Source organism: Sphaeramia orbicularis, chromosome 14 (assembly GCF_902148855.1).
Source record: "Sphaeramia orbicularis chromosome 14, fSphaOr1.1, whole genome shotgun sequence".
Taxonomy (NCBI): Eukaryota; Metazoa; Chordata; class Actinopteri; order Kurtiformes; family Apogonidae; genus Sphaeramia; species Sphaeramia orbicularis.
This window is the reverse complement of record NC_043970.1, coordinates 10327240-10351131: the sequence shown is the minus strand read 5'-3', so window position 1 is coordinate 10351131 and position 23892 is coordinate 10327240. Positions and strand designations below refer to the sequence as shown.

At 37.4% G+C, this 23892-nt stretch overlaps 1 protein-coding gene across 2 annotated transcripts in view; it reads right to left on the bottom strand.

The window, feature by feature from the left end:
- The window catches only part of fstl4 (follistatin-like 4), a 450022-nt gene that overhangs the window by 383920 nt on the left and 42210 nt on the right, over positions 1-23892 (bottom strand). For both annotated transcript variants that reach the window (XR_003937211.1, XM_030153338.1), the window contains exons 2-3: positions 22907-23066; positions 8602-8635 (exon numbers count right to left, since the gene is read on the bottom strand). Coding sequence is in view for 1 of the 2 variants with exons in the window: in XM_030153338.1 (XP_030009198.1) it covers positions 8602-8635; positions 22907-23056 (184 nt within the window). In the remaining variant the exon portion in view is untranslated. The remainder of the gene's footprint in view (positions 1-8601; positions 8636-22906; positions 23067-23892) is intronic.

Here is a 23892-nt window from a genome sequence, read left to right as displayed (position 1 = left end):
TAAACGCACAGAAATTTTAATAGGCTGGTGAAAGAAGCAGGCATTAGATACAATCAACCGCTTAGACTCAGCATTAGCTTCTTTATCTCCTTCCTTACATCTTTGACCAGTGTTGCTTCTCAAATGCTACATTAAACTGCTAAAGCTCCCTGCTGCAGACCGCTAAACTAACTCTATTACTGTGTTCTAAGGAAGAACATCAAAGAGCATTGAGAAAACCCTTCCATAAATAACTGCAGGTTAAAAATAAAACTCCAAACCACTCACCCCAACAGATGACTCCAAAACTGGTATAAACACACACACACACACACACACACACACACACACACACACACACTGCAATATCAACCGCGTAACAGATTCAACATCTTGATTTACAAGCAGATCAGTGCTCATTTGTAAAACCTGCTAAAGCTACAGAACTTGTCGAGAGGGAGTTGTAACTGAAGCCATTAGCTGCTAGTATTTAATGAGATATAGCACTGTGTCGCACTGATTCCCCAGTTGTGAATAATGTTGTCAATAATAGTAAGTACTGTCAGCAGTGCAGCTGAGGCTGAGCGGTGCACCTTATGATGCTGGTGCTGATGCTGTCAGACAGAAGCTCACAAAGAAAAGAAAATATACATAACAAGCAGCCCACAGTTGGAAATGACAAGCACTGTGTAATTATCTACTGCATTACCTTAAAAATTATTCATATATTCTTTATATATATATTCACAAAATTATCCATTTTTGTCATGGATAATGTTATTTCATTGAACTGACAAAGAAAAAAAACGCTTCAGGGGATATATATATATATATATATATATATATATATATATATATATATATACACACACACATATATATATTATAAAGTAATTTCTGCAGTCTTTAGTGCTGTTTCACCTATACACATATTTTATATGAGCACATATAATGAATTCCTGTATATGAGATATATGAAGAAAAATATACATGAAAGTTATATATGAAAATATATTTAATATGTGTACATAATGCACATTCTTCTATGGCTATCATTTGTTACAGTGTTTCCCATCAATGATACAGGCTATGGTGCTGCATCATAGTCTGAATCAGACTATATGTTGATCCACAACAGTCTTAAAATGAACCAAAAATGCTGAGGTGATCAGAATCTCACTTAACCATGTTGCAAATTATGTCAATTAATTCTAGGATGAACATGGAGAGGGCTGTTAATGTTGCACTACATCGTGTTGAAAATTATACTAACCACACAAACTACCTTTTATAGTATACACACATGTGCATGCACACAATGTACAATATACACAGCTGAGCTAGACCTGTGAAACCATAGGAGCTACAGCAGTAACAGAGAAATAAACTTAATCCAACATAAACTGAGAGGAAAAAGTCATTTATTATTTGTTATTTACTGTTACTGTAAAACTGAAATTACTAGTGGACTAAAAATAAATAAAATTATCAAAATTAATCATGCATGTCTTTTGGAAAACATACATTGTTTCCATCCATATTTTTTGTTAACATACAAACAATAGTGAGGCCAAAATCATATGCTGCTGTCGCATCTAATCTATTAAGTTAATTTTAAATCAATTATACATGTGAAATAATAATTATAATAAACCTGGTATAAAACATCTGAAAATTTATATCATAAATATTGTCTGAACAAAAGGGTTAAAGACAAAAGTGCAAATGGAGGTCACAATAAAATCTTACATTTTTGGTTTGTAGAGGGTTTTTTTTTTCCTAAACCTTTTGTTTTTCCTGCTGTACATACTTCACATATATCCAGAGTAGATCTTAATACATAGACTGAGAAATGGATATGTGTGGACATTAGAACTTTATTAAACCAACAAACCTAATGTTGACCTATGACTTTTGCACAGTATATGTGCTGACAATAAACATCTTATATTTAACAATACAGACATATTTGTCATATATTACGTCTTCTAAAGCACATTTGCTGAATTTATTCTCTTCAAATTACTGCACCTGTCACTAATCTCAGAGTCGCAATGTAACAAAAACAGCAAATAGTGCAACACGCTGACATGCACAAAACCAGTCTCACACCTGTCATTAACAGTCAGAACACACTGCTGACGTAAAGAAGGGACAGTGAACTACAATCTCCCATTATCACCTTGTTCATCTCACTGACTCACTTTAAAACTGACAGTTGGCAGAGGCAGTGATCCACATAAGTGATAATGACAAACGCATCCTGACAAGAATAAAATGGCCAAGGCAAGCTGCTCATCATTAAACACAGTTTGTTGTTTAGACCAATCTTAATAGTGGAGCACAATGGGGATTTTTCCTTCTTCTTTGCTGCAAATCAGGGGAAAAACCCATCTAAACCCCATTTCATACTTCACAGCAGTACAGTGTGTAGATCACATACCCATCATCGATCTGCCGTGTAGATGAGAGGCTGTGGCGTATCCTTGGGTGTAATGGGTAACAAATACAGACAGGCTAGCTGCAGCAATAGATTCTGACATTAGATTGGCCCACTATAAGTAAATCTAAAGCCATGACCTTCAATTTGTTATTTTCCTCCTCTAGTTCTTCCTTTAGCTTCCTAAGCCAGGAGAATGAGCAATTTCCCAGGCAAAATGCACTTATGATATAGGCTGCAACTGCATGATAAATGAAGCTAAATAAACTGTTAATGTGTTATTTTTAAAATGTAGCAGTGAAGCCGAACATTTTTGCCTCACTGCAAAGTAAGATTTCATTGCAGAGCTATGTTTTTGTTTGTCTCTGTCAACCGTAGCCCATCATTATATTCACATACTGTATGTCAGCATCGGTTGTGTGGGGAGGTACAGTGTAATGTCACAGAAACACCTCTCACTGTGTTTCCACCAGGACGCATGGTACTGCAGCAGAATTGTAAGAAGCACCTGAGCAGAGCACCCACAGACAGAACAGAAATCATGTCAAAGGAAGCTGCATTTCTTATTACATAAAAAATTATGATAGGGTATGAAAACTAACAAACATCTAGGGGTAATAGAAATGTGCCGCTGTTCAATAATAAACACAAATAAAAGATGAGTTGCAAATTTTTTCCTCTGGGTCATGTTTGGATTTGAGCAGCAGCCGGCATAAAAAAAACTGCAAGCAGCAAAACAGCATTTGACACCGTAGATGAAGACAACACATCATAATAGGCCCAGTGGTTACAGAAGAAGTCACTTGTCAAATAGGAAGCAGTCAGCCCTGGAATTATTGCTGTTAGAGTAAATTCCACACAAACTGCTCCATCTCACTGTCATGCACCACAATCCGGCATAATACAACAAACACTGAGGCCCAGAGCAACATATGTGAATGCTTAGACTGTGCTATAAGCATGGCAGAAAAAGGCCTCATCATCACAAGCGGCGCCAATGTAGCTGAAGCACAGCTCACACTTTTCACCACAATCCACTCAGCCACTTCGATAGATATGAAAGCGTTGCATTACTAGATGTAAAAGCAACCAGGAGCAAAATAGCAGAGTATGAAAAGCATAATACAACAAATATTACAGGTCAGCTACAATTCAGCACTGCAGTAAAAAAACAAAAGTAGCTATCTGAACCAGGGACTGGCTCTTTTTCAGGACACCCATTACTCTGAGCTTTACAAAATGTCCAAGAGTATTAAGCAGAAAGTCTGCTTCACAGAGCTGTAGTCAAGTACTTGCAGATGAGAAAAAATAAACTATATTGCTAATATAGACTACACAGAGCAAAATGTAGACACAGGTACTTACTGTACACAGTAGTGCTCTGTTGAATATACTCCAAGTATGGTCTGTTATGTAATGCAATTGTTGTCAGTTACTATATTCATTGTAACTGGTAACTCATTGAGGTTTCTCAGGGACACTATAAAAGTGGTTTCCCTTGCATTCTTAAACATAAGTCCATATAAATACATGGCTTTATGGGCTAACTTAAGGCAGTAATAATTTAATTTGTAATAAAATCATTCAGGTTAAAGATTTGCAGATATGCACGTGTTTTAATGAAGTTTGTGTTGAAGTCTGTTTCATGCAAAGAGCCGGTTGTTTGTTGACATTAATTGACCTCATTTCTATAGAGAAATCCTGCCCAATGGGATTTAACTGGGAAAAAATATGGATGTCAGTCAATGATGAGTAAGGATGGGAATCGAGAAGGTTTCCAGTAGCTCAGTTCCTTGGAATCGTTTGCCTGCCTGCTTAATGATTCTGCTTTTGGATTCCGCCTTCGTTGCACATGCGTGATGACGTCACATGTACGCTGCATTGTTTTGGTTTAGAATGTAGCCAACATGGTGTTGAGGCAGAAACGCTCCAACATATGGCTATATTTCATGCAAAAAGATGACTCCAGGGCCACTTGTAAGACTTGCAAAGGTTCCATTTCTTCAAAGGAGGAAATTCCTCCAATATGCTAAAACATTTGTCCACACAGCATGGAATTCATTTGCAGGAATTTCACATGTTTGGTACGCTACTTAGTGACACTTGTGAATCTAGTGGCAGAGCAAACACCAGGGCGTCATCCGGGCCCAGTTCTAGGGGGGGCAACAAACATTCTGCCCCCTCAAATAAAAGTTTCCGAAGGCAGGGAAAAAGAAAATGAGGTGCACAACAGCGGGAGACATAGCGGAATCAGTAAAGCATCTTAAGTTTCACTTTCACAATTTATGGTTGAATAGTGTGACCCCCCCGAACCAGGCCTGGCATCAACTATTATTATTATTGTTATTTGTGCATACTGTATATGTTATTTTTCTATGCAGAGATGGAAATATAAATAACAGTTAATGCAAATTAACCCATTAGTACTCTTTTATTCCCTCCCCCAGTGAGAATCGATAAGCAAGGATTGATGAGCAAAATTGATAATGGAATTGGAATTGTTAAATTCTTATCAATTCCCATCCCCAATGATGAGACCTTTATTAGCTTACTGGCTGACAGGCCGTAAGCTATTGTTGTCATGCGGCGTCCGGCGCTGTCATCGTCGTCTGTCGTCGTCGTCTGTCGTCGTCGTCTGTCGTCGTCGTCTGTCGTCGTCGTCTGTCGTCGTCGTCTGTCGTCGTCGTCTGTCGTCGTCGTCTGTCGTCCATTACAAAACTTCCAATCATCTTCTTCTCCAAAACTACAATTCTGATTGACTTCAAACTTGGTTTACAGCTTCTTTATGATGATGTCAACAAAAGTTAGTGAAATTATTTGGATCCGGATCTGATTCTGGATTTGGTGCGACTTTGAAAAATTTCCCCATTATAAGAGATAGGAAGTGGATCGATGCGATAACTCAGTAAATATAAATGATATCCAGTGTAAATTTCTACAGTCCAGCCCTGATGGGGAGATGACCAAAACATAATGGCCACATGCTGATCAGGATCTTCTTCTGGATCTGGGAACTTACGGAAAATTTAACATGGGCTCTTATGGGGAAAAAATCTCAATCGTCTTTTTCTCCCAAACTCCAGTTCTGATTGACTTCAAACTTGGTATACAGCTTCTGTATGATGATGTCAACACAAGGTATTGAAATTATTTCGATCTGGATCTGATTCTGGATTTGGTGCGACTTTGAAAAATGTTCCCATTATAAGAGATAGGAAGTGGATTGATAAAATAAATCAGTAAGTATCAATGTTATCAAGTTAGAATTTGAATTTTTTACAGATCTGATTGGAATATGACCAAAACATGCGCTCTTTATGTAATATAATAAATACACATAACTGGGTGATAATAAATGGCATCTGGATACATTTCCCAAAGCTTTTAACTTGGCCGGTAAGCTACAGGGCCATTGGTCATATTTTTTTTTCATTTCATTTGATATGCCCCGCAGCTTACATATATGATGTTTGTCTATTGAAAATATGATTTTACAAATTTCAGTGTGTAGTAAAGGCAGCAAAGTAACATTAGTTTTGTGTGAAATGGCTTAGTGGACTGCATCTGGTGATACACACCACCAACACCAACCTCAGCCTCAGAATAAAGTGCAAATTGTATTAAAAAAGGTGAAACTCACAACCAGCAACTCTGAACAGACTTTATTCACCTGTGGTAGTTCTCAAAAATTTTAGATGGTGTGGTAAAGGTCTTAGCAAGAAGTCTTTGTAAGATGTCGTGGGAGGATAGTATGTGGAAATCCCCATATCAGGGTACTTGCTCTTTGTCTACTGCAATTGTTTTTCTCCAAGACCTTGACTTTATGCACTTTTATACTTGCGTGCCTATTTGTGTGTCGTAGAAAAGTTCATTTTAGCAAAATATGAATGAATGAATGCATAATTTACAATAAATTATGTTTTACTGACAGAAAAGTTTTAAAACCTATAAAAATCACAAAATTGGATATCACACAAACAAGTTTCACTACAATCATTCCAGGACTAACCGGTTAATGGAATCATATCAAGTTTTTTATATGTTTTCCTCATGTATTTCTTATCTTCCAAGGTTATGTGCCTTTGAACATACTCTAAAATTCAACTATGAGAGAGACTTTTTTCCATGCTTTATAAAGATTTTCACACAAAATTCCACACTTTTCAAGGTCTGGAAAACAGCATTTCAAAACGCCATACTTTTTAAGACTTTCAAGGCCTGTGCAAGCACGCTGCTATATATATATATGTAAGTGGATTAAAGGCAAGATCCACAAAAATACTTTAAACTATTAAAAGTATGTCATGACCTGTATCAACATGCTACCCAACAGGAGTAAGACCAGTGTTCAAATTTATGGTCAAATTTATTGTTTGTCTCAGGGCTTTGAAACATATATGGAAATAATGGCGACTGTTTTTACAGGTACAGTTATAAGGACAAAATGTTGGGGGTGCAGCCAGGGGGCTAAGACTCTACAGCGGAGGGTCTGCTGCCCTGTGGATCTGCTACAGTACTTAGAAATGGTCTTGGTCTTATACTTAAGTGTTTTAAAGACAAACTCGAACTTTGTTGACTAGAAAAATTAACTCTGAAACAAACATATGTGGAAATGATGCCATACTTCAAAGGGGATCAAAAAATGACTGTCTCTCACTGTTGACTGTAATACAGTTACTTCTTATTTTTCTGAAACTAAGTCCCATGGAGCACAACCAGAAAGTGCAGGGATTTGGTTATTTATTGCTTTATCCTTGATCAGGGCCTGTACACTGATTCCTTGACGAAGGACTTGGTTCCATTTTTGTGAAAATCTCACATATATGCTAATATATAGAATGTAACAATAGTAACTGGAACTAAATAGAGTCGACTAATATCAATAAACCCCCAGCTCCAAGCACAAAATAAAATCCAACAAAACCTTAATGTAAGCACACAAGCATGCACAAATGTTAGATACTGAATGAGTAATGTTAATATAATCCTACAATTCTGAACAAAAAAAAAGTTAGCATCAAACTAAGTTTCATTCAAATATATGCAAAATGTTATTTGCCATTACTATAAAGTGAATGTATCCCATGAGAGCAAAGCCAAATAAAATTTGTTTTTAATTTCACATGTGTGTATGTACATATATATAAAGATCCCAAACTATGAAGCTAAAGACATTACTGTTCACTTACAGAAGCTTCACAATGACCTATGTCAGAAACAGAACCACAGCAGAAATGCCAAGTCAGTAACACCAAAAAGCATTAAAGCAAAGGGCAAAACTCTGATGCCTTTTGACAACAGTTTTCAGTCCAACAAAGTAGTGTTGTAGCTCTGCTGTTACATACTGATGCTGCAATGGAACAGACCATTAGCTCTCTCTTATCCGTTTATGTGGCTTGACAGGAGCAAATAGTATAAACAAAGAGATGGGAGAGCAAAGTCCAAACTTTCTTTGAGAAACCCTTTCAGTCCAAAATGGCAGAACAGCAGCTTTGTTTCTGTGTTACTCTGTTGCAATACACCAATATATTAGCTTTCACTTCTTGTCAGTGTAAATTCTTTGGTAGCGCTATGGCAAGTGCAAATGACACGGAGGAGTTAGAGGGCTGTTCTGCTTCTTTCAGATAAGTTCTGTTGTAAAATTCTGTAGCAGTAGCTGTGTCTGTTTTGTTCACAGTTGCAGTGTGAAGAAACACAAGTAAGATGTTAAGACGTATTTAACCGAAATGAAAAGAAACTGAGCTTTATGCATTTTTGGTTGTTCTTTCCTGTTGTACTGAACCCCTGTTGAATTGTGATGTTGTGTACTACTACACCCTGCTCTATTATTCACCTAAAAGCCAAAATGGATATAGAAAATGTTTGTTAAGGTTACTACAGAATCCTCCCCTTAACATTTACCTGTTATTGGTTAGTAAATCATTCTCTATGTGCTTTAACTTTTTCTACAGGAATGTGTAGCTATTAATACAACACAGTGAGTAGTGGGCTTTTTAGAATGTCATATACATTAGTTATATCGTCTTCAAGGGTCTTTTCTACTGTATTCTGTCGCTCCTTTTTATGGAGGCCATTTAAATCAGAAATACTCCACAGCAAAAAGGGAAGAAAAAAAGTCATAGAGCACAACATGGCATATTTTGAAAAATGCTGTTTGGTTTGAACACAGTAAGTGTACTCACGTTGATCGATGTTCCCATCTGCTTTCCCCTTCTCCTGCAAACAGAGAGCACAGACAAAAGCGGTTATTACAGGCTTGGAGGAGTGAGACAAAAACAGCCCTTTCTCTAGCTTTCTACCGACCATTCATTACTGTGGCTTTTCCTCTTTGCTGCTGTGATATAACGACACAAGCAATGGCGAAGGTGAACGGACTTATGGATGGAAAATGGAAAAAGAATCAGAAATGACAGGAATAAGAGGGAACACATATATCGAGAAAAACGAGCTGTGTAAACTGTCATTCCTCCATTACTTCAATTGCATCAAAAATGTGGGGGTCAGCCCTATGTTCCCTGATACCTATGTTCCCCAATACCTATGTTCCCTGGTACCTATGCTCTCTGATACCTATGCTGCGAGGTACCTATGCTCCGAGGTGCCTATGCTCCTCGGTACCTATGCTCCCTGGTACCTATGCTCCCAGGTGCCTATGCTCCCCGGTACCTATGCTCCCTGGTACCTATGCTCCATAGTACCAGTAGTTAGGGGTTAGTGATAACCCTAACTCTACATAGGTATCAGGGAACATAGGCACCGGGGAACATAGGTACACTCCTAAAAATGAGCAACCCCAAATGTATCACATCTGTTCAATTTGTGTCCTTTCAAATTTTCTAGGTGTAAACTGAAAAAAAGAATGTGTATGTGCCTCATGTATTATTTGCTATTGATTACTTGTCCTTGTTATACGAATAGTCACTCTGTATAATCTTAACTTACAAAGCTACTTACTGTAGATGCGCAAAACAAAGCAACAACAAGCAGAATAAAAATAGAACAGAGGCAGGTCTTCCAATGCATCACTTATGAAGCAGCCAATGTGCAGCACCAATTGAAATGTTGTGACATTTTGCGTTCTTGTCCCTCAGTCTGGATGTCATCAGTAATGAGGCTCAGTGATAAAACATATGTGAGTCGGCGAGGCCTCTCGGCTTCCCAGGAGACGGGGAGCCTCGTGAGAAACGCAGCAGTTTTAAGTGTCTCCTGTCACTGCCTCCTCCTCTGTCTCTACATCTCTATCCCACTCTCTGCCATCTGCCCATCTTAATTGCAGACATGCTTCCTCATGATGGCAGGATAAAATTGAGTGTGCTCATCAGCACCGCCTTCCATCATCTCGAGTGCTGCTGTTTGATCAATTGATTAGGGAATCAAACCAACCAGAGAGGTGAGAGAAAGGCTATTCACTACTTTCTAAAAATACTGTATTCACATTAAAGTACCTCTCCAGGGGTCTTTTTGTCACTTTCCTTTGTACATTCACCTATACAGATCTTGTGAAATAACACTTTGGTGATGACTGAGGCTACCGTCTATAATAGGAGGCGAGGCAGACGCTAACATCCACATACTGACGAGGAAATGAAGAGGAAATTTTGCCCAAGTGTTAACTTACATTTTCAGTGTATAGAGTCTCTGGGCCACTTTTAACAGGAACCTGATATGTTTTTTTAAAGTCAGATTTCAGTGTCAGGGTGTAGGGATGAGGCTGTAAATTCACATATATGTTAGGTAGACTTTTAGCTTGAGACCTAAAACTCAGATTTACTGTCTCCGTGGAGCCAAACGTAATACATGAATTGACATAAGAGCCTCTCTGTTCCTGATTTTTCCACGGTCAGAGCTAAACTGAAAAAAAAAGGATGTTATTGGCTAATTCACACTAGCAACACTGAGATGGAATGTTAGATTGTGGATCACAGTTAAAATATCAGAAATTGTGGCTACAAACAATAAAAAAAACACATACAAGTAATGTTATCTTGAAACATACTAGTCACCAACTAAGCAACACAAAAAGTGTGAATGCTACACTTTGATAGTTCAGTTTGTTCACTTTACATTACTGAACAACCTTCCCCTTGGCTAACTGGCAGTGGAGGTCTCGCATCTGTTTTTAAAAACAGTTTTAACTGCCGACAGCTACCAATCGACGTCAACTCCGGCTTTGAGCTTCAGCTATTTCAGCTGGATCTTTTGACTCCGGTGGTGTGTGCGCTGATTTACCATGCTCCCAAATTTAACATGAACTTCATTCAGAACTTCTCTGAATTCCTGGCTGGAACTTTGCCAAGATATGACAGTATTTTTATTTTGGGGGATTTTAATATTCATGTCTGCTGCCCAATGACACCACTGGCTAAGGATACATACAGTCAATGAAAGGCCAATATACAGTCAATGAAAGGCCCCACACACAAGCGTGGACATGCAATGGACATTGTTTTCTCTAGTGGACTTCCTGTCTGTAATTTTGGCATTTGTGGCCTAAATGTCTTTGATCATATGCCTGTTATATTTGAGGTTTCTCTTTCCAGTCTACCCATTAAACCTCACCCTCCTGTATGCTGCTCTCGCATAATTACTTCTGCTATTTCTTGACAACTTTCCACCGCTTATCAAAATACCTGTCATGCTGCAACTCTGGCCAGGCCTCCTGCTGATCTGACTGTTGATCATTTACTTTCACTGTTTAATTCCATCTGCTCAAACACTCTTGGTTCTATTGCTCCCTTTAAAATTACAAAGTGGCTACTGACACAGTACTGTGGCACAAAATACCGGTTTGTCTATTACCACAGAGACAATCAGCACCCTCGTTATATCATGTCTAGACTGGTAACTTGTTACATCCCAGAAAGTACCAAGGCAATCAGATAGGAAATAGGTCAACCATAGAATCAGTGGAGATTGAGCTCAATAGGTAAAGTACTGAACTGCAATGCAGAATGCTCTGGTTCAATTCCCAGCTGAAGCAGTATCTTTTTTTTTTTCCTTAAGATTTTCAAGCGGAGGGGGGGCACGGTGCCAAGGGTGCCAGTAGGTAAATCCAACATGGATATAAATCAGCCACTGGGACAACATTCAGAGCGCAGAATTCAGGCCACAGCACTCAATACACTGAACTGACACCGAACTGAGAAGTCACACAACACACTGCCACATCTAACATGTAGCTCCACCCACCTTCTCCAGCCTCAATGACTGCACAGCGCAAAGAACACCACAAACAACATATAGCGCATACAGAACAATAATTCCTATTCTATAGTATGTACTACCACTACTTTGTCATTTCTTCCATCAGTTACCCGAGCACTGTGGTAGCAAAATGTACAAAGGAATGCACTGAAATATGCACCATATATCACCACAGTACTGTGGCAACAAGAGGCTAATGAGTTCATGTAACAGTATCCATGATTGGCTCTTGTACAAATGCTAACTTTTGATTGGTCTGTGGCAATAAACAAACCGACATTTCATGCCACAATACTGTGGCAGTAGCCATCCCTTAAAATTAAGCACGCCAAACCTAGAACTGAGCCTTGGCTTAATGATGTCACCCACACCCTCAGACAAATCTGCAGGAGAGCTGAACGTAAATGGAAGAAAGATAAACTTCAGGTCTCTTCTAATATATTAAGAAACTCTGTTTAATTATCAAGAGACTGTCAGAGCAGCAAAAACAAACTATCTGTCAGATATTGTCTCAAACAATTGTTATAGACCTTGTGCTTTATTCCACACTGTTAACACCGTCGTTAATCCCCCTGTTACTGCTTGCCTGGCTGAGTCTCAAACAACCTGTGATAATTTCCTAGAATTTTTTGTTGACAAGATTGCTGGTATTAGGTCACAAATTCCACCCTCTGCTTCAGATCTCCCAATCCCACCATGTTCAGCTGTTTTTGACCACTTTGAGCCTGTCTCTTTTAACTAAGGTGGTTGGTCACTTGAAGCCCACAGCTTGTCCCGTTGACATTTTTCCCCGTTCTTTTAAAAGATGTCTTTGATTGTTGGGCCAAGTGTGGCATCTATAATTAATTGTTGTCTTGTGTCTGGGACTGTTCCTGCCTATTTTAAGCATGCTGTGGTTCATCCTGTTTTTAAAAAAAAAAAAAAACCTGAACCCCATGGCTCTGCCTAATTACAGACTGATTTCTAAACTGCCTTTTCTTTCAAAGTTGTTGGAGAAAGTTGTTCTTATTCAGCCCCAAACCTTTTTAGATAGAAAAGATCTTATTGAAGTATTCCAGTCTGGTTTTAAACCATTTCATAGTACTGAATCTGCACTTGTTCTTAAAGATCTTTTATTATTTACTCATTCTGGGGACCTGGCATTTCTAGTACTTTTAGATCTTACCGCTGCCTTTGATACTGCGGATCATACTATCCTTATCTCACATGTCAATATTTGGCTTAACTGCCATTAAAAAATGAATAACACACATGTTACAGCTTTCCACTGGCTTTCCACAACACCAAGCAGGAATTTTGGCCCATTTCTACAACAGAATGTGCAACCAAATTAGCTTCATGAGCCCTCATGCACATGTCTGCTTTTTCAGTTTTGCAGTTTCAGATGACAATCACTTTAGTCACAGTTTGTGGTTGAGAAGGGAGAACCCAGAAACAGAGAAAAACAATTTATTAACAAAAACTCAAATTTACAAATAATTTGGGAAATGCAACGGAAAGTCCAACAATCCACAAACACAACAGGAGCAGGAGGGTTTCAAAAAATTAGCAAAGGGAAGTTGAGTGATGTAAATGGTGGGTGGAGACAGGGCTAAAAGAAGGGAAAATGTGTGGGAGAAGGGGAGTGGCTAACAATCTGGAAATTTAGAGGGAAAAAGCGTTGCCATATGTATGACAATTATTGTATTTGTATGATAATTTCATTCTCTGTACAATAAATAATTCCAAAAGTCCAATAATGTACGATAATTTGACCCCTTCAATACATGGCTATTTGCAAACACAAGAGATAGAAAATAATAAAATACAGTGGTATATTGTAATTATATAACCTACAGTGGTAGCCCATGTCATATCCTCTTTAGACCCAGCAATGCATTTTTATCCTCTGTAGGGGACAAGAGTTTCACACCTTTACTTTAAATAAATAAATAAATAAATAAATAAATAAATAAAATGCTGTCCACTGCAAAGCAAATACATCATGTTGTCTCCAATCCAAACAATTACTAAGTGTAAAAAAGTTGACTTTCCTTGGTCTTGGGGATATGTAACTGATATCTACTTAGATGAAGACGTTTCATGTTATTAAATACAAGGTTCCTTCCACCTCTGTCCTTGGGTCCTTGTCTCAACTCCTCGACTCACATCTGTGGTGGGAGGGTCAAGGAGTCGAAGTGAGGACCCGAGCAGCTAAAACTTGAGAAGTGAGAAGAGGGGAAGGTTTTTACTGGTTGTTAGTTTGCATTACATTTACTGATAACGCCAAGTAAAAGGACACTCAGTCTGGAGGGAGACAGTAACGTACAGTCGCAGGTACTGACTCCCAATAGTGACAATTAGCCAGTGTGAAGTTTCTAAAGACATGACGTCAATACCCAGAAGCTCCAGGGTGTTTAAACATCCAGTCGACTTGACATATTGTAAACTGATCCTCTGAAAATGTCACAAAATCAATTTAAGCTGAAATTAAAAATTCCCTCTAATTATTCTAAATCTGAAAACTAAATTAACAGATGGAATATACAGGGTGTCCACAAAGTCTCTTTACAACTTTTTTTTTTTTTTTTTTTTTTACAAAAGCAGTTGTTCATCAGATTTGTTCTATGTGGTTATCAAAGTTTTTAATCACATTGTGGCAATCAAATCATTGGTCCATTTTTCTTCAATGAGAAATCAATTGTACATGTAAATAACTGGTGTAAAATACAGTTTATCATCTTTTAATGGTCATCAGATATGACCCATTTGGACGTTCAGAGGCTCTGTAGTGAACGTGGAAACACTGTCATCTTCTGCAAAATTGATTCACCAGTAAAATCCATGGAGTTTGATAAATGACAGTGGATAGACCCACTTGGGTTGTGTTCAGTTAATGACAGATTTTGTAGAAAAAGTTATGTTTTCTTCATTTTTCTTTGTTTCTGATATTATGGCAATCAACTTTAATCTGACCTTTTATGAACATCTACATGATCGGTAAATTAAATATGGGAAAATACCATATTTTCAATGGAAAAAAATGCAAAATACAGAGGATAATATTATTATAAATTGTGATAAATCACTTAAGAAAGGTTAAATGGAGAGAAAAAATCATTTGGCAAGTGACATAAAAGTAGCACTGGGTCTTTATGGGTTAAATGAGGCCAAAAAAAAAAAAACCTTCAATATCAACTTCTCATTTTGTAATAATTTCCACAAATCTGTCTATTCATTTGCTTTTGTAATAAATTTGTTAAATTGTAAAGAGACATTATTGACACCCTGTATGGTGAAATGGAGAAAAATTAATTTAGCTGAGGTTTACGTACATTTCTGATCTCTTAAACAGACTTAGTGCAACTAGGATTATGAGGAAATATGAAGAGAGAATGAATGCTCTGAGACAAGCACAAGACATGGACAATAGATAAGACAGGAGCTTCAATACCTTTTAACAGCTGGAGGCTATTTCTGCTCATCTACATTCATCTTCTATTCCCTTTACTTTCTCAGCATATGGCACTGTTGCAACATGCCTCTGCAAGGAACTTCACATATTGTTATTTTCAGGTATTGTTACTTGTTTCTACACTGTGACTTTGCATACTAAACAACCTCACACAGCGCTGCAGTGTTAACTCTTTCCCCGCCAGAGCATTTTCCAGTGAGTTGGTAGCCAGCGCCAGCCGTTTTGGTCATTTTCACTAATCTTTGGAGGCTCACTGAAAATGTTGTGTTAGGAGTATGTGAACACTGAATACATCAAAAGAAAGAACAGAACTTCAACTTTTAAACACAAAAAACTATTTTATTCTATCTTTATTCGTTCGTGAGATATAAACATTTGAATATTGGTCATTTTCAGGAAAAAACTGAATTTTGAGCAAAAAGCTGAGAAAATTGCATTTTTTTCAAAGATATTGATTTTCAAGAGAAAACTGATTTCCTATTTACATTTTTGACTCTTTCTTATTTACCAACAGTAACACTGTCTTCAAAATCACAAAATAAAATAATAATAACAGCAATAATAGTAACAAACAGCTCTAAGATATCCCATCATTCCACAAAATGTTAGGGGAATCCACACCAAACTTTAGACCGAACATCTTGTAAAGCACCAGGTTCCTTCTAAACTTTGCACATTTACATACATCAGTTATAAGTCTAACACATAGTAGTTTAGCTTTTGGATATAAACACCTCAATATTCCTCATTTTCAAGAAAAAAAGAAACAAATGCACTAAATACTGTAGATTTCTGGCCTTTGGCTGCACCAGGTCCTCCTGTTGGACCAGCTGCTGTGTTTGATCTGTAAATAATTATATGGACATCTAGTTATTATCTCTGTATGAATATATGTATTTATTTATTTCATACAAAAGCCAAATCCAACAGTGTCTTCCCTGTGTCCTGCTGACATTCTACAGCTGAATCTGTTCTGTGTCCTCAGTCTGAATCTGAACTCACTCTAACAGATGAACACTAGCTTTCCTTTGTCTTGTCCCATGTCTGTATGTCTGTCTTCTCCTTGAATGTCCTCTAGAAATGTCTCTTTTCTCTTCCTCCTGTCTGTCATTTTCTCCGTGTCGCTCTGTGCCCCCGCCCCCCCCCACCCGCACCTCCGTGTCGGACCTGAGCCGCTCCTTGTTTCCCGTGTTCTGTCTTCGTCTCCCTCACCTTCTGTTTCTCCGTTCCTGTCTCTAAATGGTTCTTCTGTAGCTCCATCATATATTGAATTGTCAGACTCTGTCTCCATAATCATCTTTAAGGCTTTTGAAACTGCGCGCGGTTCCTGCAGTCTTCATTTCCTCATTCAGTGACTGCCGCTGGATGCGTTGCCATGGGATACGGAGACTCCAGTGCAAAAACGTTAAACCCGGCCCGTCATTTTTCCGAAAAAGCTGCTTAATTGTTTGTTTTTGGACTAAGGAAAGTAATTCACATGATCCACAACACCTCCAACTACAGTATAACAGTGAAAACACGGATTGACGGAAAATCTCGTCAATGGCGGGGAAAGAGTTAATATAAATGTATGCTATTCTCAAAATGCCTGTGTCACAGTCAGTTTCAAGTTGGTCTACTTTTCTGGAGTGTGTGACAGTGACATAGTTGAAGTATGCAAACTCAATAGGATGGTTATAGCCTCTCCTTTAATTCAGGCCAAGTAAAAACAACAAAATGTCTCTCCTGTATTAAATTACTCACCTGTGGGCCAGGTTGGTGATGCTGTGCACACTATGTTTTCTAACCACAAACTGCAAAAATAATGTGAGAGCTGAATTTATCTTATGACCTATTAAATACACTGGCTGATAAAGACAAGAAGGATTAGGAGGAGTAACTGAGGAATAAAAGCTCAAAGTTTCAGTTACTGCGTTATCACAAGAGTTAATCAGTCTACATTCAATATTCCCTTGTGCCTTGTGCTTAGAAGGAAAACACCTGTCTTATCTATCTTTATCATTGCACTAGCGAGTTTCTTAATGAGCTAAATGAAAAGGAGACCAAAAAATGCAACCCTAACTCTATGCAAATGACAACACCTCCACATGTGGAACACTTTTGAATTCTAAAATAAAACCAAAGCCTAAAAAGTGAGCTTTTTCTACCCTGTACATTTTCATTACTGTGATACTAACATGCATATTCTGCCCCGCACTTTCATTTCTTTACATTTATTGCCCCTCATTTCAAAGGACACAACCATGTACCATATTCATCTTATTTTTATTTTTTATATATGCCACCATATATAGCACCCTTTAATTAAAGTGCTAATCACCTCCCAACAGAAGGTGTACCCGAGTAGGTGGAAAAAATGTGTTCCTGCCACTAACCTTTCAACAAAAACACCTCTTCAAATAACGATAAATCACTAGAAGATGTAGCTTTTATACACTGAATGCAGCGACTACCACAGTAGTTTAAAATGGATGGCAAGATTAAAAAACAAGAAGACATTTGGGTAATAAGTGCTTGTATTGCAATGCTTTTTCTGTCTAGTACATCTACTGTATAATTTTAGCTGTTTTAACAAAACAAATTTAGGACACTCACTGCAAGTCTTAGTTTATGTAAATACATACACATACATGTATAAGATCATATGGTCATCTTTTTACATAGAATCATGTAGAATGCCATGTTCTGAATCAAAAATCTTCTCACTTCTTCTTAAATATTTAAAGCGAGTTACATCCAAACTATAAGATGTTTCTTCTTGTTTTCTCTGGTTTTTGGAGGCTTTGTCTTTATCTGATGGCTCATTGGTGTTGTATATAACTAGAAACTCTGTATTTTTACATCATTTTGGACATTACTACAATATTTTAACAACAGACCAAGTAAACACTAGTACACATTTATATACAGCTGTATTATCTAAACTGTGATGACCTAATATCCCAATATTTTTTTATGACGTATCAATTAAGTTTTCATTCATAAGCATCTGTGTAAATCAGACTCACTGCACATCAGAGTTCAGAAGTCAGACTTGAGGTAATTCTGCATCATTACTTCTTTGACAGCAACAAAATGTTACATTACACAAACTAAATCAATGTGGCTGAAAACCAACAACTTTAGTGCGGTTGTAAAGTATAGTTTAAAACAGACTAAAGTAAACTCCCTAGCTTCGCCACCTGGGTTAGTGACATCAATGCTACAAACCAACACCTAGGTGCAGAGCACTATGTAAAATACTGCAATTACAGAGATAAATGTACTATTCTTATGCCTCTAAAAAGTAGGTAATGTGCCCTAAATGTCTCTTACTAGCATCTGATAACAGACTGATTTCAGTCCTTCTATATGTTAGCGCAGCATGTGAAACAGATGATCGCAACATTTTATAACAGAGATTAGAAACTTCTGTTGTTGTAAAACTAACCATGCTAGGTTGGTTTAACCCATAAAGGACCAAACATCCATCGCTGACCAAAAGCATTTACTGATATGAAATATTTAATACCTGTTGATCCACTAATCCTATCAATATATGTAAATAATTGATGTAATATGCAGTTTTTCATCTTTTCATGGTCATCAGATAAGACCTACTTGGACATTCAGAGACTCTGTAGTTACTGTACAAACACTTCTACAACATTGATTCACCAGTAAAACCCATGGAGTTGGATCAATGACAGTGGATGGAGACACTGGGTTTATGTTCAATTAATGATAGATTTTTCTGAAAAAGTTACTGTTTCTGCAGGTTTCTCTGTTTTTCGTATAAGAACCCTCACCTTTAATTTAAGCTTTTATGAGCATCTTTATAGTCAGTGAATTAACTGCAGGAAAATACCTGATTTATATTGATAACATACAAAAGATAGAGGGCAATATCATACTATACAGAGATAAATCATTTAAGAAAAGTTAGTTACAGAGAAAATTTCATTTGGGAGCTGACATGAAAGTAGCGCTGTGTCTTTATGAGTTAAATTATACTTTTCTGAAAAAAAATTCAGTTTGTACATTTTAACAATCAGTCAGGATACAAATTGAAGCACATGAGAGTCAGCATTGCCATTGTGTTCCCTGGTAGAGATAGGTCTCAGTGAGTACATAAATAAGTTTGATAGTGTGCAGTGATGGTTATGAAGGTGTAGAGTTGCTATGTTATGCATGATCACATCATTTGTTGATTCAGACCAGCTATCAAACCGTCAGTGTGTTTCAAAACTGATTTTAGTGCAGCCAACAACACAAACCTGTAAAAAAAAAAAAAGGCATTCCAAATAATGATGATTTATGGTTTTACTGTGGCTGTTTTCTTGCTAAAATTGAGATAAAATGTGAGCTACAATGTAAGCTATAAGCTCAGGTAGCACTTGCAGTGTTATTTTGACCTATCTGAATTCTGAAATCTCTGAGTTATTGTTTGAAGGAGAAAACTCATAATGGAGGGTGACACGGTGGTGCAGTGGATAGCACTCATGCCTCACAGAAAGAAGGTCTGGGGTTCAATTCCAACACCAACTGATGGGGGTGAGACCTTTCTATGTGGAGTTTGCATGTTTGTGGTTACTCTGGCTTTCTCCCACCACCCAAACACATGCACTGATAGGTTAATTGGTTAATTTGTATTGCCCATAGGTGTGAATGTGAGAGTGATTGTTCTTCTCTATATGTCAGCCCTGCGATGAACTGGTCCAGGTCCAGGGGGTACCCTGCCTTCACCCATAAGTAGCTGGGAAGTCGCTGGATCCCCAGTGAGGATAAAGTGGAGCGGGTTCAGATAATGAATGAATGAATGAACTTGATAATGGCATTACATAGATCTACCAAAATAAACTTTAGACTTCAGGCTCCATGCATTGTCTGAGTGGTAATAGGTTTAGTGTTAATACTGAGGTAACAGTGGACTTAACCTTTCAATCTCAGAACTATGACATACTCCTTAGAGCAGGGGTGTCAAACTCATTTTAGTTCAGGGGCCACATTCAGCTAAATTTGATCTGAAGTGGGCTGAACCAGTAAAATAATAACATAATAATATATTAATAATGTCAACTCCAAACTTCTCTCTATGGTTTAGAGCAAAAAAAGTAAATTTACATTATGAGAAGGTTTACATCTACAAACTATCCTTTCAAAAGATGTGAGTAACATGAACAAACTGAAAAAAAATAAGTGTAATTTTAACAATATTATGCGTCAGTTAATCATTTACACATGTACATTATAACTTACAGATACACAAAACATTTAATAACAGGCAGAATATTATTAAAACCGTACTTTTCTCTCTTAAGACATTTCAGTTTGTTCATATTTTTTCAGGTTAGTCACATTTTTCACAAAATTCTACTTTGTTTTAGTGTACATGCATGGACATATTTGCATTTACAAAGAGAAAAATTTGGAGTTGTCATTATTTATATGTTACTATGATAGTATTTTACTGAATCCTGCCCTTGAGATTGAATTGGTCCTAATGTGGAACCTGAACTAAAACGATTGTTAATATCTTAGTGTAATTTTTGCACAAATTCATCCCAAGGGCCGCATATTTGACACCTGTGCCTTAGAGGGAAACAGAACGTGCTATACAATGAACTTTCTAATACTCTGTCATTTATTCTGCACTTGACAGTAGGTGCAGAGTTCACATATCACAAAATATTTGTATTAATAAGATAACCCTAATTTCCTGAATTATATGTTGCTTACAGTGGTTAATACATCAACCTAGTTCAAAAGCCTGCATGCACTGGAAAGAAAATGTCCTTTTTCTGTAATTATCTTGCCCATAACTCTTCATGTATTTATGTAGTTTAATATTCAAGCCTGTAACAGAGGAAAAACCCTGCCATCTAGTTTCCTGTCAGTGTTGTGGTTTGATAGCACTTGGCATCCTTCAGTCGGCACCAGGTAATGTAATCCAACTAAAACAAGCACCAACCGTATGTGAATTTGTCAGCATATTCAGGCTTCTTGGCTGCTCTGCAGGTATCCAAGATGCCCCCCAGGAAGTTGACAGGCAATCAAAGTCAAACATTCTTCATCTTGACTTCCTCGCTTAATATCTCACTACATTTTTTTTTTTTCTTTTTTCTTTTTTCCAGTGTGTTACACCCCTAAGAGATTCCATTGTTCCTCCTGTTTACATGCTTTGTATTATTCTGGCAACGCTTGTTCACTCCCAAAGGCTTTCAGCATACATCCTGCGTATTTACAGATTTGCGTGATTCACCCCCAGGTCGACTCTGGTGCCAAACGACAGCTTTTTAAGTTTCAGCTCTCGCCAGATAGATGGAGGAGGGAGGTTGCCTGGGAATTTGTTATAGCATCAAGGGATTTCAGGGGACAGAAACGCCAGGGCAAAATGACACTCCACAGCCGGCTGCCAGCTTGGCAAAGCCCAAAGTGAGTCAGACTTGGAACCAACCAAGGGGTGTACATGCTTCATTTCACAAAGAATTAGGACGACCACAGGGCGATGTGGTGTGTCTGCCTGTCTGTCTATGTGTATGTCCTTCTGATAAGCAGTTATGGCTCTCCATTTTTATTATAAATAGAACATTTCTTGTAGGTTCATTCTTTCTTTACCAGTTTGCTAAGAGGGCGAGTGTTTTTAAGCTGTATTGGACAAAAACTTCTTGTGTACAGCATGAATTTAATCAGTCCAGTTACTTCAAATGTGAATAAATGGTTCTTTAAAGTTAAAAACAATAATAAAAAAAATTAAGGTAATGTATATCTTGTTATTAAATGAAACACTGATGATTTAATGTGTGTCATTTTCTGTTTACTCAAATTTGTCTGTAGTTTACTCCAGCCATATATAAACTAACTACGAGAGAGTTTTATGAATATTGCATAACTTTTTTTGTCACTGTCCTTTCAGTGCTTAAAATTTGATGCTTAAATGAAAGGTGAAGCATATGTTTGAGTTTTGATTTTGTTGCTCTGAGGAATTAAGCTTTTTACCATTTTAATAGAGTTCAGTGGCTTTGTACCTAAATATATGCTGAACCCTGAAAACATTTTTTTTTTTTTAAATAAATCATAGGACGTTGAACTGAATAAACAGGCTTCACTAAATATTTTTATTACAACTTCTGCATCACTAATACTACAAATGACCAACATTATTAGATTATGTGAATAGTACCTTATATGTACCTAATATCAAACTTGACTTTTGTTAATGGCAAGCATATAAAACTCAGTCCATCAGCTAAGGGTTTGCTTAAATCTAAACAGTTGGAAGGATACAATTATAAATATAAAGACATTATTATGATGCATTGAGTGGTTTGTACACTGAACACTAACTAACATTACTGAAAGATGTCTTACATTTAAATGGCTTCACAGTTGCAAGAAGTTGCATGTAGCATCTTACATGTTTTTGTGTAAAGCTCTAGCTGTAGACATCAAACGCAGAAATACTTTTCATTCAATACACTTTTCAGTGTTTCACAACCAGACATCGAGGAAAAAACACACAAGGAAAATCTACTGGCTTTTCCTTTTATATCTATCAGTTAGATCAGTACTTCTATCTGAAATTGGCTTACTTGAGGTGTTTAATTATTTCATTAGCAGCTAAAGTCATCCAGCAGCACTATGACAAACCTCTGATTTTTGTCTTGGTTTTGTCTAAGTTAAAATCCATAAATCAAAATGCTAAAATGCATCTGAAGTCACAGTTGAGGACATAAGACTGAATTGATTCTACATTATGATTACTTTTATGTGCATCTAATCTGATCAGCTGAGGGTGTTGGAAATTGTTCAGTATGTGTGAAAGCGCGGTGGCTGTGCAGTACATTTACCATGGTGTGTGGTTCCTGTGAGGAGGTGTGTGACATGCTGGCTCCATCCACGCTGCCTCGCCTGTTGCTCTTGTGCCCTTCAGCCATCCAGCACCCCGAGGTCCCCAGAAGAGCGGCCAAAGCCATAGCCCAAACACTTAGGCTGCCCATGAGAGTCTGCCTGAGGACAGAAGGAAAACATCAAGTAAATATAGCTCATAGATTTGCCCTTTAAACAGCTCCATTTTATTCACCTTAAAGTCCTGCATATATGGTGATAATCTCATACAGACATTTTGTCACATATTGAAGCTTAGTGAGGGTTTAGGCAACAAACAGGCTGATTAGGGTAATGGAAAAAAACAGGACCAATGAGCCTGCATCTTACCTACATGTTCTATCAAGAATTAACAACTTGAATCTGCGAGGTTGTCAGGTTCTGCCACTATGTTAGAGTCCTGTGGTCTAATGTAGGAGATCAATCTTCCAATAGAAGTGTGTGGTACTTTCACTGGAGGAGAACTCACCAAATTAAATAAAAGTCCATTTATGACCTCTTATCAGTTCTCGATAGTAACTAAACTGATATCTCTGACTATATACCATATTATAAGCTATCAAAATATGGCCCACAATGAGTAAAAGCATTTTTTTAATATTTGAAAAATTTGTCAAAAATGCAAAAATCAAAGTTGCTCAAAACTGTGAAAAAACTTTGTAGATATTGTTCCAAGGAAACAACATATAAAATTTGAAATTAATCCAACCAGTAGTTTTGTCAGAGATGTTTGAAGGAATTGCTATCGAACACAACAACAAAGTCAAAGACGATGAGGATGACAATGACAAAGACACTGCTATACAAAGAGCCCTCACAATAGCTCGTGGCCTATTGGTCTGTTTTCTTATGTAAGTCCCACAGGTCCACAACGTTTGGAGTTTCACCATATTCATCACATCCACCTCTTTTTTAACAATGTTACCAGGCCTATGTCTACAGTTTCAAA